The 18,638-nt window shown below is 40.8% G+C and overlaps 1 protein-coding gene across 3 annotated transcripts in view; it reads left to right on the top strand.

Annotated features, from left to right (window-relative positions):
• Nucleotides 1–18,638, top strand: part of LOC146972504 (neuroendocrine convertase 1-like) — a 167,721-nt gene that overhangs the window by 90,795 nt on the left and 58,288 nt on the right. For 2 of the 3 annotated variants that reach the window (XM_085802855.1, XM_085802854.1), the window contains exons 7-12: nt 3,161–3,198; nt 3,986–4,065; nt 4,818–4,906; nt 7,750–7,922; nt 8,922–9,143; nt 10,212–10,315. In XM_085802855.1, the coding sequence (XP_085658981.1) occupies nt 3,161–3,198; nt 3,986–4,065; nt 4,818–4,906; nt 7,750–7,922; nt 8,922–9,143; nt 10,212–10,315 (706 nt within the window). The remainder of the gene's footprint in view (nt 1–3,160; nt 3,199–3,985; nt 4,066–4,817; nt 4,907–7,749; nt 7,923–8,921; nt 9,144–10,211; nt 10,316–18,638) is intronic. The other variant, XM_085802853.1, reaches the window with a different exon arrangement.

Raw genomic sequence — 18,638 nt, 5'->3', positions numbered from 1 at the left:
GGGCTGACACGCACACACATAGAAGCACAAGAACATGTGTGAATGCACACTAAGACGTCTTCCTTATAATTGAGTTGAAACAAAGATGAACTCCTAATAAAGCGGACTGCTTTGCCTCCTGCAGACAAGCAATTATTTTCACACAACGGCAGAGAGCCACAGTTTTAATTCATGCACTGAAGTGAAGCTCAGAGATTTTGACCTAAAAAAAAAAGACAAAACATGGAGCAAAGGGAGTGGCGTTGTACAGTAGGAGAGGATGTAGGAGAATTTCCTGACTTCATTGACAGTGAATTAAAACATAAACCATGGTGGCACGGGTATTTGGAAATTATACTGTACATTTTAAATGACACATTCCACATGAAGACATTGTGAGAGACGATTTGAGAGTAGCCTATCACTCAACAAATCCCTTTGAATCAGAGTACACAAAACCTGCTCAGCATCGTCACTTGGCCTTGTGCTCAGTGTGGAAATCCAACTTGGATCAGGCGAGGAAAGTTGGCCACATAGCTCATCTTCTTGTTCCCTTCAGAATAAGAAATGAGGCTTCTATTAAAAAAGACACAACTTTTTGATTGTTAATTAAAAGATAATACTTCTACAATTACATTCTGTTTTTCTGATACCATAGCATAATTGCACAGATGCTTTTATTTGAAATATTATCCAAAACATATCCCCAAAGTGTAGATGCTGTCAAAGGCTTCAGACTCACTGAGCAGCTTGATAGAACTGCAGTGATATTCCCTTTGTGTTCTTGAGAGAGCCTTACTCTCAGCTTGGATAAAAAAATGTTAGTAAAGGTGGACACGGCCTCTGTGGCATCCCAGGTTTCCGAGGAGTAGCTGTGAAGCTCAGAGTTGGCTGCTGTTCCATCGTCATCATGGTAGTGACTCCTATGGGCAAAAGTTGAGGTGGACTGTGTTAGATGCTGGTTTAATGGTCGTAACGAGCACTCCTGATAGCACTGTTAGCGCAGCTACGCCTGGCTAATGAATTGGCTGCCAATTGGCCAGCTAACAGCTAATGTAAAAAATAAGTTATAGTGACACTGACCTCTATCCCTGGTAATAAGTTTAAAAAAAAAAAGTAAATAAAAATAGTTGTAGAATTTTGCTTATCAGACACTACAACACTTATCAGAAACTATCAACACTACAAATTAGCTGTAGCAACACAAAGCAGGAAGCTAGCAGACTGATAGCGCCCAAAAGTCACTCAAGGTTGAGCACAGCCTCAATTATGTAATTTAAACTCTGATGACATTTTAAACAGATGAGTTGCATAATAATTCACCCCCTGTTGAGTCATCATAACTAGAGATCAATACCATTTTCTTTTACCAGGCTGTAAAAGATGCAAATTCACTCATTTTTTGGATTTTATCTCATGTGGTCATGTGAGGAACTGCAATTTTGAATCTCTCTCAAGTCACCAATGATAACAATTGCAGCAGTGCACAGTGACTCTAATGGTCCAAATTAGGAGAAAACTCGGCAAAAAATTGCAATCGAGGAAAACAGAGCTCAAAACTTATTACTGTTAAAGATGAAGAAAATGAACAAGGATTTGTCCACATGTGATACAGAAACCTGTAGAGATGTGACGGAAGTGTGTCCGCTGTGGTGGACAAGGAGAGAATGAAGCATCAGTGCTCATGTAAAGGACACAGCAGCTTGACCTGGCGTGGCATGGCACAGCATGGCAGGCTCCAGTGAGGCTTCACCCACCCAAGGCTCCATCCCGCCTGAGCTCAACACAATCAGGCCTCGACAGTGAAACCGACTTCAGGTTACCATGACAACACGGAGGCACTGCTTGCATGGGACAAAGGCTGGCAGGTCCTGTGTGCGTGCGTGTGTGATTGAGAGAGAGGGAGAGAGAGAGAGAGAGTGAGTGATGTGTGGCAGAGCAGGCGCGGCCCTCCTGGGGCCCTCATTCGTTTGTCTCTGGCTGAGACCACAGGAGCCCTGATGCAGCAGAGATGGAGGAGGAGGAGGAGGAGGAGGAGGTGGTGGTGGTGGTCGGGGTGAGGACAGGGGGGAGGATGATGGGGAGGGGGCCAGCAAAAGAAAGGCAACTGATGTGGAAAGAGAGGATGATAAAAAGATGCAGGCAGAGGTGTAGAATGAGGGAAAGAAAAAGAAATGGAAAGAGTGGCAGGATAAATAGAGTGAAACATGGGGGACCAGAGATTACTCTGTGCCCATTTGTTCATTCACTCATCCATCAGTCATGTGCAATATCTCACACAGCATAAGCTGGATCTCGACAAATCTGCTTTAAAAACAAGACTTTACCATCACATTTAAGCAAATTAATTACACCTATTAGCAGGGCACTTAAAATTCAAAATTTTAATAACCTGTCTTCCACACTGACACTTCAAATGACTTCAAACAGCACCGTTACCATAACCACAGAAAATAATGAAACAATGAGTACTTAGGCTTGTCTCAATGAACTCTTTTGCTGCACCAAAACATTGAAAAAGAAAAACTGAGCTCACCCTGCTCACCTATACAATCAGCTCTCTTATGCAAGACTTTTACTCATTGATTTTTCCACAGCTTGTATCAGACAATTACAACCAGAATGAGGCGTTATAGTCCTTTTAAAGTCCAAGGACGTGTTGTTTGGTTTGGTTTCTTTATTCTGCCACTGTTTTGTGGTTGTAAACGTGAGAAAGAGGCACAATGAACAGCTGTTACTAGGCAGTATTTGATGAAATATTGTGAATACGTAAATCATGAACACATTATTTGTGATGACAAGTTTTGCTTTAATATAGCCCATGTAATAAATGTAAAAACGTATATGTATCATCTCTTACTGTCATCACCCAACTATCAGTACCTTGGTTACCTTGCTGACAAGAAATTAAGTTTTAAACTGATCTGATTTCCTCAAGCAACCCTTAAGTAAAGTCACTGGTGAGCAGCGGCCTCCTCTGTCTGATGTGTTTGACAGAAAAAGCGACATCTATTATGGCATTTACTGTGTTTTCAATTGTCTTATTGTGCTTTTATTGTATTATTATATATCTATGCAGCCATTCTGCAAAAAAAAATTTCCCCTGCTTGACAAGACCCAAATAAGTTTGATTTTTGATTCAATTGTAACTGTTTTTTTTTTCTTTTTTCTTTTTTTCCAGGATTGGATCACACAAACAAGGACCTGAAGAAAAACTTTGTAAGTAAACTTGAAATGCGATTTCTGATCAATAACTGATCTCAACCAAATCTCATTAAAGCTTGGCTGTAAAATATCATCTCTGCAGTTATCTAAAGTAGATCTCAGGGACGGTTCTGTGTAATTTCTGATTGAGTTGTCCTTCCACCGGACTTTATATTCAGACACCAACACAAACAAGTGGATTTTCATTACAGGAAAATCTTTGTATTGACTTTCCCTTTAACTGCCCAACTTCTCCATTACCTAACAGACAATAAGTTTCATATAATGATAAAGCTGCTTTATTCTGTTAGGCTGGTGTTGAGCTGGCTAGCCATAAAACATATGTGGAGTGGCAGTGTTGTTTGCTCCTGCCTTGTCTTTTATAATCCTATAGGCAGTTTGAAGCGTGCAGGCCAACTTGTACTTTGTCAGAGCAGATTGTCTGGCATGGATAAGCCTGGCTGGAGAGAGAGCGAGCGACAGAGATACATAATTGCTCTTGTTCAGTTTGCTGCCAAGACATCCTCCTCCCGTTATGCCTATATACACTGGCAAACAAGTCATTCAAACATGCTCACTTTTATGAGGCGCACACACACGCACACACACACATCTATCTCCTCGGTGACAGTGATTGCCATCAGTCCGAAGAAATATGATGACAGACTACTGTAATTCAAGCGCCAGTATCAAGAGTTTCTAATGGGATTTCTTCATTTCCTGTCAAGCCATTCAGATGTTTTGTGCCGTGGGTTACATTGTCTTACACTGTGCTTTAATTTGTTTTCTGTCTGGTTTACAGGAGACCCTCGCCAGTCTTGACCTGTGCGCTTTACACGGTGTGTCTCCTGATCCCATGCCTGCCAAAGATGAGGAGAATAGGTAATTACTGTTGTCCTTTTGTTTCTTTTCTTCTGAGACTTCAATTCAATTGACCCATTTATTCAGCCCGTCTATTAACAAAAACAAAAAAAAGCAGCAACAACAGCGTAAAGAATGAATTAAACGCCAAACACTTTGGTTAGGTCTCATTCAAAAAACTCTTACAGAGTTAAAAGTGAAACAGACAATTTAAAAAAATATGAATCAGTCACGAATCTAATCTCTGTCTTGCTTGTGAACAGTAAATATGCAATCTAGAAATAAATTAGGAAATATGTAAGATCAAAGTCACATTCTGAAATAGAAGATCAATACTTTTTCATCATTATATCACATCATATTATTATTAACTGACGAATTTGGTGCTTTTCCCTTTCTAATTCTTTTAAAATGAAGCTGCATGTGTCAAACAGGGTGGGAATTAGTGAACGGTCAATTAGCAGATAACTGACCATTCGCTAAATCCTGCACCATAAAATTGATCTTGTTCTCACAGTGCAAGATCACTATGTAAAAAAATGATTTTGTAAAAAAAAAAAAACATAATTTTATGTTTTCAAGAATAGGAATTAAGCACCAGAAGGATTTCTTTGGACCTTGCCTCAGTTTCCAGTATCCTTTTTTTCCCTCCTGTCTTAAATCAGGGATGTATTGTGCAAATTTGTTCTGCCCAGGTTTAATGTGGTCTCACTCACATCTGTGCATATTCTGTCTCAGTGTGTGGTTAATATCTTCTTCCCTGTCTGTTTCAGTCACGGGACCCGGTGTGCAGGGGAAGTTGCCATGGAGGCCAATAACTCCTACTGTGGTGTGGGCATTGCCTTCAATGCCAGGATTGGAGGTGAGGAAAACAATATAGCCTTATAGAAACAGTGGGAGGTAGTGCATTGTGGGAGTGCTGCTCTGGCTCGGACTATGACATGCAACGACAAAATAAATTAAAAAGCACTCATTCAATCGCACTAATCCCCTCTTTAAAAATGGATAGCATTCAAGAGAATACAATAGAAAAACTTGAATCCAAAATTTTGGCAGAATATATTTGTTATATACTGTATATTGTGTGAGTTTGGGGATCTGATAGTTTTCTGTTCTGTTAGAGCCTTACCCAGTCAGTGTTGGTAAAAAAAAAAAAACATAGCTAACAGCAAATTTACACCGTCTTTAAAAGTCTTGGTTGCAGGTGACGTGAAATATTTCTAGAGAAAGGTTTAAAGTTGATCATTGACAGATAAGTATATGCAAATACTGTGCGTTTTGTAAGTGTGTAATTTTCTTTTGTGTGACTATAACAAACCTCATAGTGATCGGCTTCCTACTGACCCTACATGTATTTAGCTGCTTATATTTCGGTGGGAGCTTTATTTGATAGCTTTTTCTTAGTGTTGGTTGTAACATTGGTGAGAGACGAATGAACCGAACGAACACACAGGATTTGCTGTTGTGAAATCAAAGATTTTTATGAGAGTGCTATGAAGAATAAAATAATGAGGGCTACACTACATGTCTTGAGTAAGAAAGTTTCTCACATCGCTCAGATCTGTTTGCTTCAAAATCAATTTCATACAGTGGTGTCACCAGCGTGAGGCATGGACTATAAAGAGACGAATCCCTCGGTTGAACTCTGACATTTGAACCCTGCTCTGTGATCTTTAACCCCTCACCTTCGCTCATTTGTCACAGGCTGATGAGAGCCCCTCGCAGAATTGACAAAAAGAGAATAAAAAAACAGTCTGTGAGGCGAGACCATGAATTCCTTTCCACAGTTAGCCTTAATTTCACCTTGCTGAGTCTATTTTATCTCGACTCATAAACAGAGTCTTGCACAAAAGAAGATGAAAGGGCAAGACCCAAATGAAAGATGCATGTTGAACTACTGGGTTCTCTTCAGACCTGCGCTCAGTGTCTGAGGAGGAAGGTGGACTGAGCTGGAGTGTTACCTCTGTGTCTGCTTTCGTGCTGAAAATTTAGCTCTCAGAGCATTTCTGTTTTTTAAAGCTTTGTTAGATTTGTTGTTTTTGAATCCATCCATGAACGTGATGAATCAGCGGAGAGACGGCAAATTAAACCCAGTGAATCAGCTTGAAATACATTTTTGATGCATTACAAGCAGATTATACGAGACAATTAGAAGATTTGCCATCAGACTCAGACAAACACAGTCGATAGTCTCTGCAGCACTGTCACTGTAGTGTTGCTCTGTTTCATGCTGCTGTGTTTCCTTCCTACAGCCTCTCCCTCTCTTCTTTTCTTAGTGGTCTGACAAAATGTTACATAATCTGAAGTAATCCATCACCCATGTATTATGTACATAATGTTATTTTGGAGCCATTTTAAACTTTGTGTTGTATAGTAAGTTCGAGTGGTGCCTTCTAGGCTCCCCAGGGGCAAATAGAAGAAAATACTTACCTCAGCTCTCTCCCCCTGTAGCTACTCTGTCATCCCCTGATGTCACAATACAATGCTGCATTTCAGCCCAGCTTCAGCTTCTACTGTTACAGTCATATCGCAAGAGTTGCAAAGATACATTGCCATTGCCACCAATAACATTAGAAATAATATAATTGATTAAGTTCCTGGAATTATGTAACCTCACAAGCCTTTACAAATGGGGTATTATACACTGTTGCCCATTAAGTTGGAATAATTTTGTTTTCAGACACATTCCTCTTTTTAGTCCTATTATAAAGGTTAATTGTGTTTTAACATAACAGTGATATGTTCAGAAGAGATTGATCAATAAAGTTTTGAGAAGATAATAAACTCTATCAAGAATAAATCACATTGTCACAATCATTTAATGAGAAAGGTAAAATATATATATATATATAAATTATTCCAACGTTATGGGCAACAGCATATATCTTGTGAATAACTGTGAATTCATTTTCTGGAAATGTGTACAAAGTGATATTTTATTGAGTATGTTATTCTCTAAGGTAATTGGTCAATGATTTACTCCATGACACCGCTTGACAAACCCCAGCAGAGGTTTTGAGTCTGTAAAGGTGGACATTTGCTGTTTTTACATTGACTTTTATCATTGATAATTCACCAAATAAAACGAGTTACCCACAGCAGTTTCCTCTCACCAACATGCTTTTGGCTAAAACCAATTTACTATGTTGATAAAGACTAAATTATGGTGAAAAACTTAGTGTAGTTTTATTATACAGCTAAACAGAAAGTAAGTCACTGCCATTGCTTTGACATACATTCCCACATAAACACCTTGTAAAAACCTGGATTTGTTTCAATTCATTTCAGCAGCCAGTGATGCAGAGAATCAAACATATAGCAAGAGCAGGAAGGGAGGCAGGCAGTTCAGTCAGAGAAAAGAAGCAGACACAGAAACAGACGGTGAGGGAAAAAAAGGAGACAGACAGAGATAAAATAACAAACAACACAAAGACAGACACAGAAGAAACAAGAGAAGACTGTGAAGAAACAGACTGTGGTATAGACCGGCTGCTATAAATGTGTCTATGTTTGTGTTGCACATGCACCTCAACTATTGCTGCTTTGTTATTGTAAAAGTGTTTTGCAAGTGTGATATCGCATTAACACAGTCCTCTTGTCACGATACAAAACACTCCCTCAGCATTTTCATTTGTGAACGAGGGTCTCATCTTCCCAGGAGCCTCCTTCTGAACTCTGACCCCTGTGACCTTTTCGATCGCCCAGGTATCCGCTTGCTGTACGGCTCTGTCACTGATGCCATGGAGGCCACGGCTCTGACCTTCAACATCCACTTCATCGACATCTACGTCTGCAGTTGGGGCCCGCGGGACGACGGGGCCGAGATGGACGGACCGCACAGCCTGACAGAGCGAGCCCTCCGGCTAGGAGCTCAAGAGGCACAGCTTTCATCCCTAAGTTCACTCTAGTGTCAGTCGGATACAAAGCAGACAGACGCTCAGGCTCTGTCTGTGCAGCTGAGATCGGAGGGACAAAATATTCAGTCTTCGAATGATCAGGCCGTCTTAATTTAGATACAAATCCTTTATTTTTTAAGACCTTATAAAATGAACGTCCATGCCAAGTGGTCCATTATTAGTCTATAAATCAGGAAGTAAGTCTTGGGACTAAGTCTGTTCTTCTGGTGTTCCCTCTTCTCAGTAAAAATGGATGGAGTTTTGACATGAGGGAACATTTTTCCTTTTGTCTCTCTCATAAAAGTAAACCTGTCTCTCTTTTGAACATCCTTAGGAAATCCAAATACACATAACATACACACCGTATTCTTTTTTAAATTTTTGCACCATGGACAGCAACAAAATATTTAAGCATTGAGATTCACTGCACCTCTAAATTGACCCATTTTTTGCAATTGCGTAAAGTTCCTTTGAGTGTTTCATTCTACACATTCACCACGAAAAGTTCCATTTTTTTATTTTTTATTATTCTCTCAGTTTCCTGCCTTTGTGATTGTTGGTTTACAGCTTAATGTTTCTTTGCTTTTGGATTTGTTGGTTAAACATGATGCTTGTGAACTTACTACACAATGCATCACTGGTAAATATGAGAACTGAGAACACACTGTGCACTACCCCCACTGTGTTTCATTTGTGTGCTGATAAAAAAAACTACAGATTTCAGAAAGAGAAAACACCTGAAAAGATTGAAAATTAAAATAATAGTTTCTTCTCAAGTCACAAAGTTCCTCCTGCCTAGTAATACTAGTTGATTTCTTTACATGCGTATATATTTTTCACATTGCAGATGATGCGATACATGTAGTTTATCAGTATATAATATATGAACTACTCCTCTGACCACTAGATGGAATCAGTCTTTATGAAATCCAACTTTCCAGCCGTTCCGTCACCTTGACGTTCCTCTGTTTATGTTTGCAGGGTCGAGGTGGGAAGGGCAGCGTCTTTGTGTGGGCGGCAGGTAATGGTGGGATGCATCATGACCACTGCGGTGCAGACGGTTACGTTAACTCCATCTACACCATTGCCATTGGCGCTGTCACTCAGACAGGGAATCCCGCCTACTTCGGCGAGCCCTGCCCCGGGGTGATGGCCGTCACTCTGACAGGGGCCAGCGTAGGAGGCTCTCTACCTCTGGTTAGTGTGCGTGTTCCGCCTAACACATCTAACAACAACGTTTATCATTAATGAGTGCGTATGGGTATGTGTGTGTGAGTGTGTGTGCCAGCAACCCTGCTCTTTGACTCCTCTGAGCTGTGAGAAGCCTGTTAAAGAGCAGCCACTGGTGTGATATTTATAGAGGCCTGCCAAATGACCTAGGTGACTGCTGGGCACACACACACACACATATATACACACACTGAAGCAAACGAGTGTTAATTGGAGGTAAAGCATGGCTGTAGTGGCTGAGAAAGGGAGAGGAAGAAGCTGAGGTGTTGATGGCGGAGGTAACAGTGAAAAGCCAGGAAAAGACATGCAGCGCCAACTCCAGAGCTACAGAAACAGAAAAGCCAATTTTATGGGTGTGATATCACCTTTGTCTGCTGGGAGGCAGGAGGTGGTCAAACTAGACACAAGTTGTGTGTATGTGTGTGTGTGTTTTTTTATTAACATCACTGTAAAATAGCGTTGACATGTCCCGATGACAGAAAAAAAAGACTCGGCTACTGCTGTATACAGTAGCTGCTACATTCTGGCTTGATTCACAGCAAAACTGCGTCCGCTCTCAAAAGATAGAAAGAGCGAAAGAAAAAGACAGAAAGAAAGAAAGAAATTCATTTCAAGGGAGTATTTGTGTAGAAGTTGTGTAGCGTAGCGTAGGTGAGCTATGCTGCCCTACAAAGGCAAAGTGCAGTATCTGCAAAGAGTACTGTACTCACTACATTATATAATTTACTCTATAATTCCATTGGAGTAAAACCAAGGCAAAGTGCCGTATCTGTAGCTAATACCAAGCCAAAGTGCAGTATCTGCCATAAAACTGTTAAAATTGGTCACAAAATATGCCATAATATGGTCAAAATTGGTCAGAAAGACAAACTACAAAATACATTTAATTCAGTCCACCTTTATCTAATCAATTACAGACTTGGTAGTTATTCATAATTTGATGCTTAAACCTGACAATGAAAAACACAAAAAGCTGTTTTTCTCAGTTTGGCATTTTTTTTGTGTCTGTCTACTGATATAGCTACATATCTCTGTCTCCAGGTCACGGTGACCAACATTGACGACGGCTGTGTCACACACTTTCCAGGAACATCCAGTGCTGCTCCGATGGCTGCAGGAGTTCTGGCTCTTGTCTTAGAAGTGAGGTGAGTGTCTACCTCACTAGCAGCACCACACACACACACATACACAGCACAACAATAAATGTTATGCCTTGCTTTAGCAGCTTACTGTGTTACTCATGGATGCTCTGGGGGGCTTCACTCTGCAGGCATGTGGTGTTATTTTGATTTCTTGTCATAGTTGGGGTCATGTGGCTCTGTTTTTTGACAGTGGTTGGAATCCTTAGTATATTTTGTTTCTTTTATAATTAAGACCACATTTTCCATCCGGGCTTAGTGTTTATTTTTCAAATAGGTTGTTGATATTCTGTCTTCTACTTCTCCCTAACTCCTTGTACTGTATTTCCTATCTCTGTAACAATGTCAGAAGTCATTTTCTTTTCTGGTTTAGCTGCACTGTTGCCAGAAAATCTGAACACCTCAGCTCTATTTGCTCTTTAAACACAGCACCCTCTTCCTGTTTGTGCAGGAAAGCAGTTTCGCTTTCTGACATAAATCAATACAAAGCTAACAACCTAAATTTCAGTGTTCAGACTTTCGGCTGTTGTTGCCATAATGTGGCACAGACGGTCACGGTTCCCACATATGAGACTATGGTGACCATAGTATACTATAGCATCCTGTGAGTTCTCACCTGTTTAATGAAGAATCTCAACATTTGCTGAATACAAAATGCTGCCCTTGCTATTCATAGTGTACAGTCAGTGTCTCTTTGTGAGTATGAACATCCCCTGACTTTTGCCCCAGGTCCCAGGTTTTGGTTTATAATATATAATATAAAACAGTTGCACATGCTAACATGCTAAGCTATGATGGTGAATGTGGTCAGTTAGCAGTTTTACCTCATTAACCGTACACATAGATATTCGTATTTACAGGTAATAGAGGTCAGTTTTATTTATGTGGTAAATCAGTGTAACAGAATGATTATTTTACAGTTTAGTGTATGAAATGTCCAGTTTTTCCTGAACTCAGCAGATGTCCTGTTGTTTTTTGTCCATAATCCAAAGAGACAGCCAGTGTTTTATATTTTCACTTTATAAATGACTATACAATACTCAATAATAATATGACTGAAGATGAATGCTCTGTCTGTTGTCTAATCAATTGCTCAAGGAGTTGACAAATTACTTAAGCACCGTTGTAAGAATTTTTCACATAAAAATTTTTCATCATGCATCTTTAAACTTTTCCCCACCTCGGCTCTTCTCCCTGTTTTCCCCTCTCTCCCTTTCTCTCTGTTTTGTTTTTTTAAGTCCCTCCCCTGACGTACTGTAGATCATCTTTCTCTCCCACCATTTCTCTCTCTGTCGCTGTCTAAATCTGCAGATATATCTCCTTTGCTTTTTTTTTTTCCTGTTCTCCCTCCTTTGTCTTGCCTGCCACTTCCTACCATTTCCCAAGCCCCCTTTCTCCTCATCCCTCTTAACTCGCCAGCTGTCGGTGTGGCCTCGGGCCTGGTGTTTTGTGGTGGTATCAGCGGCGTCTACGCCTCCTTCATGTTATGGATGGTACTAGAGCCTGGCTTTACTGCTCCAGCTGTCATGCCACAGCGTCTCAGTCTCAGTCGCTTGGCTGTAAAATGGAGCGCAGGTCCCCTGGGCGAGGCGACTCCCAGGACATTACTGTTAAAGGCTTTGTCGTGACCCGCAGCTACTGACTAAACTATATATCACCTCAGTCGCTCAGATCGGCAGCATTCTGCTCACGTCTTTATGGAGCTGGCTTCTCTCTCTCTCTGTCTTTATATCTTTCTGGGTCTCTCTCTCTCTCTTTCTCTTGTTTCTCACACTTGCTCATTCTGCGTCTCACTCTTTCTCCCCACATTCCACACAAACACACACACACACACACTGATATATTCTGCCATAGTCTCTCTTAAACACGTGCAAACCTTGACTTTTTTTCTCAGATATTCATTCATCATACAGTATAGAACAGCTGCAAGCACCAATGCATTTAGTATATATACAGACATGAGGGTACAGTTGACATGCCAATGAAATGTCATTAGACCACTTTGTGTCTTAACAACATTTAGACTATAACATATACAAATGTATAGAAAAATCGGAATATATGTGAGTGTTTTAGTTTAGACCAAACATTAACACAGATTATCAACAGAATATGAAGAAATATTAATAATTTCAATTTCATGTCAAAGATGCTGTATATGGAGTTGCAGATATATCCACTGAAGTTTGCCCGCTAACCAGCTAACCTCAGCTCGTTCCATTATGTAATATCACTTTTTACCTGAGGAGGCAATAGTGAGTCATTGTTACAACAAGTCTGTCTTAAATGACAGGGAAGAAGTTCTGCTCATGTTCAGAGAGGAGAAATGATAGAAATACTGTATAAGCAAAACACTATCAAGTTCTTTCCCTGGTTGGAGACATAAAGAAATTACGAGCCGGAGGCATTGAGCAGATTTTTGGGGGTCAAGGTCAGGGTGACCTCACAAAACACGATTCAAGCCTATTACAAAATCTTGTTAACACCTTTCTTTAAATTTGGTGAAAATGTTTATCTGGACAAGCTTTCGATTAGATTTTGGTGACTTAAGGTCAAAGTTCAAAAAGTCAAGGTGACAGTGATTGTAAGCTCATGCAACAAGACTTTTTCATCTCTTCAATATCTCTCCTGCAAACATTTACTTGGACTCACAGCTGAATTGATTCTGGATAAACAGGGATGTAAACTGAAACTAGTCTGAGTGGTCTGGGCCTTAAACTGTGAGGTGGAAAGTAAAATCTTTCTTCAGTAAAATCTTTTCTTGTAGGTAAAATCACAGGTTATGTTTTTGATAGAATTCTTGCAATAGCACCGGTTCCATCGAGGATCATATAATCTGTTTATTTTTGCTTGTCGTGTGTGGTTATTAGCCTGTGGATTTAATCCCTCTGTCTAGCACTCTATTATCTCCACTTCTATCTCTTCTGTATGCAGCTGCACTCTCCAGGATGGCAGCTTTTCTGTGATTAATGAGGGAAAATGCTGCACTTGCAGTCTTTTGGTTTGTCTGTTTGTTTATCATATGAAGTGAGCAAATTGACAAGTTATAGAAGTTGTTGTTCTCTTTTCTTAATTGATACCAATAGACAGTCCACCTACAGTAGACAGGAAACATGGGAAGATGAAGACGACGGCGTGAAATAAAAGTCTGTGGCAGGAGATGGATGAGGGATGTTAGGCTGCTTCTTAACAGCCAGGATAGCTGGATGGGCCATTTTCTGTCATTTCCAGTATAATGTGAAGGTCTTCTGCTGGCGGCAGTTGAAATTACAACATACAGTGCTGATCCAAAATAGCAGAGGTTGTTGTCTGTGTTATCAGAGTGGCCTTCGGTGTGTTATTGCCCGAACAGTGTCAGGCTGTCACTGTCTCTCTCTCTCTCTGATGCTATGTCCTCCTGTCTGTCTGTGTTTCTATCTGTCTCCATCCATCTGCTGTGACGGCTGTCCAACAAGCCATCAGGGTGAATCAATTCTTCACTCATCCACTTTGTCAGTCTTTCTGTCTCGGGCTGTTTGTTCACTTTATCACCATGTCAGCCTCTGTCACTTTATCTCTGTTTCTCTCATCCATTCATCAGCATGTCTGTCTATTTTCTTGAAAGGAGCTGAACATTCGATTTCATTCCACCTTATTTTTCTTGGATTTGTTCACCTGCAGATGTCCACTTTTCTACCCGCTCTGGGTTCATTCAGATGTGGATTGTCTCCCTCTTCTCCCCAGTTACTCTGTCCAGCAGTGACAACGTATGAATAATATTTCAATCTTGCAACATTCAACAAAGCTAGTCATCTCCTGCTTTTATGTTAACTCCGCCTACACAACCTCAATAACACATTTAGACACTAAGGTTAGCAGTGTTGTGTTCTCCGTCCAAGAGAAGTACAACATGTCCATCTCTCAAACACCTCTTCATGTTCTTTCTCTTTCTGAAAAAGTTTCTTGTCACAGGCGTCTGAGGCGTACAGATGTCTGGTTTGCTCTCAAACCACAAATTACAATATGCTGAAAGGTGATAATGGAGTTTTTTGCCCACTGACACCAAAACATTCCTGCCTACCCTGATTTCATTTTATGTAATTGTGCTTTCTAATTTGAACTCGTGAATATAATGGTGAATTGAATTTTTGCATAGATTTTTGAGGTCTGCCCCATCATGTGACACAAAATTGTTACATTTTTATACAATTATTATTACTTATAAAATGTCTTCCAAACCCTTTTCTATAATAAATTTTCTTCTCTTCTCCCACTTTGTTCCTTTACACTGAATGAATAAAGGAAGTGGTAATCGGTGATGTCACTCACACTGATGTTTACTACTATTACTGACATATGCACACTAATATGTCGTCATTTGAAATGCATTGAAGGTCACTGGCATGTACTATAACCTTGGCAATACACAGAAGAGCCACAGTACAGGCTGTGATATTCACATACCGGTGAATCCCTGAAGCATTATCAGGCAAACTGTTATGTATCAAGATAATGTGGCTGCTCTCTAACATCAGAGTCACCGTCACTCAGCGGTTCCTGGCAGTGATGGTGAACTAAACTGTTTTCTGCTCTGTCATAGATCACTGCACCTACTTAAAACATTTTCAATTGATCCTCTGACGACAGAACTGTGTAAAACTTAGTACATTTATATTTAAATCAGATTTTGTTACAATATGTGTGCGTGTTCATTCATGTGTTTATCTCCTGAACGTCATATGATAAAGATTAAGTTTTGTTTTACATCAGGACAAAGTCAATCTCCACTTTTCACAATTGTGTCTGTGTTGTGGAAAAGTGGAAGATGCAGGTGCAGTAGAGTACAATGAACATAACATACAGCATTCATACACAGCAACACACAAACAAATGGTTCATGGCTTACAGTATATCGCAGATAGATGTATTGTGCACACACATACAGTATGTACATTCAACATACATACAGTACTGAACTCACCTTTTTATCCCATAAACACATAAAGTCATAGAAACCCATGCACACACAGATCTACACACATCACACATGTACAGTAGACACAAACAAATACAGACATCCAGAAACGAACTGTCTACGGTCTCGCAATCATACAAACACACACACACACACACTCGTTATGTGTCCATGTACTCATTAGCCACAGAAATCAGGGCTACGCTGGTGGAGTGTATTTAAAGGCGATTGCAGGGCATGCAGTTATTGGACTTGGCCTAATTGATAAACCCATTAGTAACACTTGTTCAGATAACATGGGAGGAATCTCAGTCTGCTCACAGTCGCTCGAAATGGGTTCACTTAGGCTTAGAGTGCAGCACATTAAGAGAAGATTACAGAGCGATGTGGAGCGTCTAACCAGTCCACGCCTCGCTGCTGTGAGATTAATAGAGATAAACTAAGGACAGAGATGGCGGGAACATTGGACTCTGACACCGCACAGGGTGGGGACACTGTATATGTAGTGTGTAGTTATAGTTGTACAGCAGTGGGTGTTTGTACAGTATGTGTGCTCATCTCGCTCGTTTTTTTGCGTCATTTATGGCGCAGAGAGTGATTGGCCTTCTCATTTGAATATGTGTATTTGCATGTGCGTGTCTGTGTGTGTGTTTTTGCCTCCGCTGCGTTGTGTTTGCCTCCGTGTGGGTGGATCTTTGCTGCTCTGTGAATATAACCACATGTGTGTCAGCTCCTCTGCCTTTCAACTAAAGCTGCGATGTGGCTCAGCAGAAGATCTTAATGCGAAGTGTCCAAGCAGAAGATGTGCTGCCTGGGATGAGACACTGGGGTTTAAACTGCTGCTTGTCTTGTACCAACACATTATACCCCGCTGACTAACAAGCTCCACTGTTAGTGATATCTCCTTCAGCGACTGTTAAAAGAAAAAGAAAAGAAGGAGAAAATTGAACACGCTGAGCATCAGTAAAGCAAGCATCAAAATAAATCTCAGTCTCTTCTTCGATAGTTAGTTTTTCAGCTGCTCGTGTTTCAAACTCAACCTTTTCTGGCCAATAAATTACAAATATTTAAAGGTTCCACGATATACAGAGGTAGATTTCAGTGTCTTCTTTGGTTGTAAGGTTTAGGTTCTACAAAGTGCTCACTCCACAGAGAAATCCATGTGGCCTGTATTCAGAAACGAGCCATCTTGACTTCTGTAATTTTGTGATGTCACAACAAAGCAGTCGCCACTCTCAGTGATGCCCAGAATCCTTATTCAGACAAGAAAAGCTTATTCAGACCTACTGTCTGGCCAGGCAGGATTTTGAGTGCTTACATGAAATCTAGTATGTTTTTATTTGATAATGAGAAATCAATCAACCAATCAGAAGAAAGGCTCGGAGCCTGCTCTCTTCTGATTGGCTCACCAGCCTGTTACTAGAGCTCTAGAGAAAAGCCTGAGAGAGGAGATGCAAAACTACACAGAGATTATTTTTACTTCTTAAAACCACAAATATATATTTTGATACTGACATTATCACTTTCATATAAAACAGCAGAAACATGTTAAATATGGGGCCTTGATGTTTCCAACATGTTGTTGTAGATGATTTCTTAGCCATGGGACAATGAAATATTTCATGATACCAGAGTATTAGCAGTAGATGACACTGGCCGGATTTTTTGAATACTGATCCATTTTTATACTTATTTCAGTTTTTTAATGTATTTTGTCTTAACTATTCTCAGCAACAACAGACACATCATACATTGTGGTAGAAAAAAAAGAACGATGTGGTTCGAGTTCCCTACAGAATTTCATTTTCGATGGTTGTTTACAAAATAAAAATGTTGAGTGCAATGCTTCTAAACGATCGGGAGCTGTCAGTGTTTTCCTCCAGGTCCTGATCTCTCTCTTTCTTCACCCCTCCATCTTTCTGTCCCCTCGATTGCCCATCTTTCACCCTCTCTCCCCTGGGCTGGACACTTTGTCCTTGTGCTCCCTGTCTCCTCCTCCTCCTCCTCCTCCTCCTCCTCCTCCTCCCCTCTGCCTGGGCCCAGTGTGAGTGATAAATTATTCGTGGGCCATGCTCTGAGGGCCCAGGGCTGCTCATTCCTGCACACAGAGGACTAGCATTGATCCAGCCTGTGGTTCAACTTAATTGGAAACCCAGTTACACCAGCCACAGACATACTCCGACACACATAAACACAGCTCTCTCTCCCACACACACACACATACACACGCACATGCACCTCAAGACATACAATCCATATGTGTATAGGTGCATGCATGTTACAAACGGCAACATAATTACACATTGCACACACACACAGGCACGTGCAATCCCCATATGCATTCATGCATTTAAGTGTAACAGAATTAACATCTGCCCAAGTATCAGCCACACTATATGTTTTATGATTTAGCACTGCACACACACACACACACACATACACACAGAGCAACTACATAATACAGCATTGTGTGCAAAGGTCTCCAGAGAAGTATACACAGGCAAACACGCACACACTTACACTCCAACATTAAAACTCCAACAAGTGCACAATCTGATGATCTGACACACAAAGACGGGTAGATGGACACAAACCTCTGCACACACGCGCACACACACACACACACTTTATAGTCACTAAGCCTGCATTCTAAGCAGCACTAAAGAGGAGTAACAGTCCACAGTGGAGCAATATGGAGGCCCAGGGTTATCGATTGGACTGAGACACTGACTATCATACAGCTAATAGATTACATCAGACACATCGGAGCAGCCCAGTCAATGAGGCCTGATCCTATTAACTGGGGATTTGTAAACAGTTGTGTGCTCACTGTGACGGCTGCTGTGCTGCTTTGTGAGCCTTGGCGAGGGCGATGAGGACTGAAAGGGTCCATGGGAGGCACAAAATGTTGCCGCACCGACACCGTGCCCCTGCAGATGTGTTCATATGTGTTCATGCTGGACAACACGCTTTAATATTGCCATTGTGACAGACAGGTGGTGTCAGTTACCTTTTCCGTTGCTACAGTGTTGCTGTTTATCTCTTAGTGGCCGACAGCTCTCACAGAGGGAGATAATCCATGACAGGAAACAAGATTCCTTCACTGGGCTTTGTAAAAAAAAAAATGTTGTGTGTGTTGTGTTGCGTGTGTGCACTGTGTCACAGCTTTCACCTGTTGGAAAGACACATGACAGAATTCATCTGTGTCACTCTCAGGTGTGAACGGGGCCTGAACCTGAAATTGCAGACCCTTTTTGAATGAATATTATGTCATTGTCATAGACTGCAAAAATGGATATATACACTGTGTGGCATCACCTTTATGTTTCTGCACAGTAGTTTGGAAACTCAGAGTGGGCTGCTATCACCATTTTG

The sequence above is a fragment of the Trachurus japonicus genome, chromosome 16 (assembly GCF_045865225.1).
Source record: "Trachurus japonicus isolate A0001 chromosome 16, Traja_1.0".
NCBI classification, from domain to species: Eukaryota; Metazoa; Chordata; class Actinopteri; order Carangiformes; family Carangidae; genus Trachurus; species Trachurus japonicus.
This window is presented reverse-complemented; position numbering and strand designations above follow the sequence as displayed.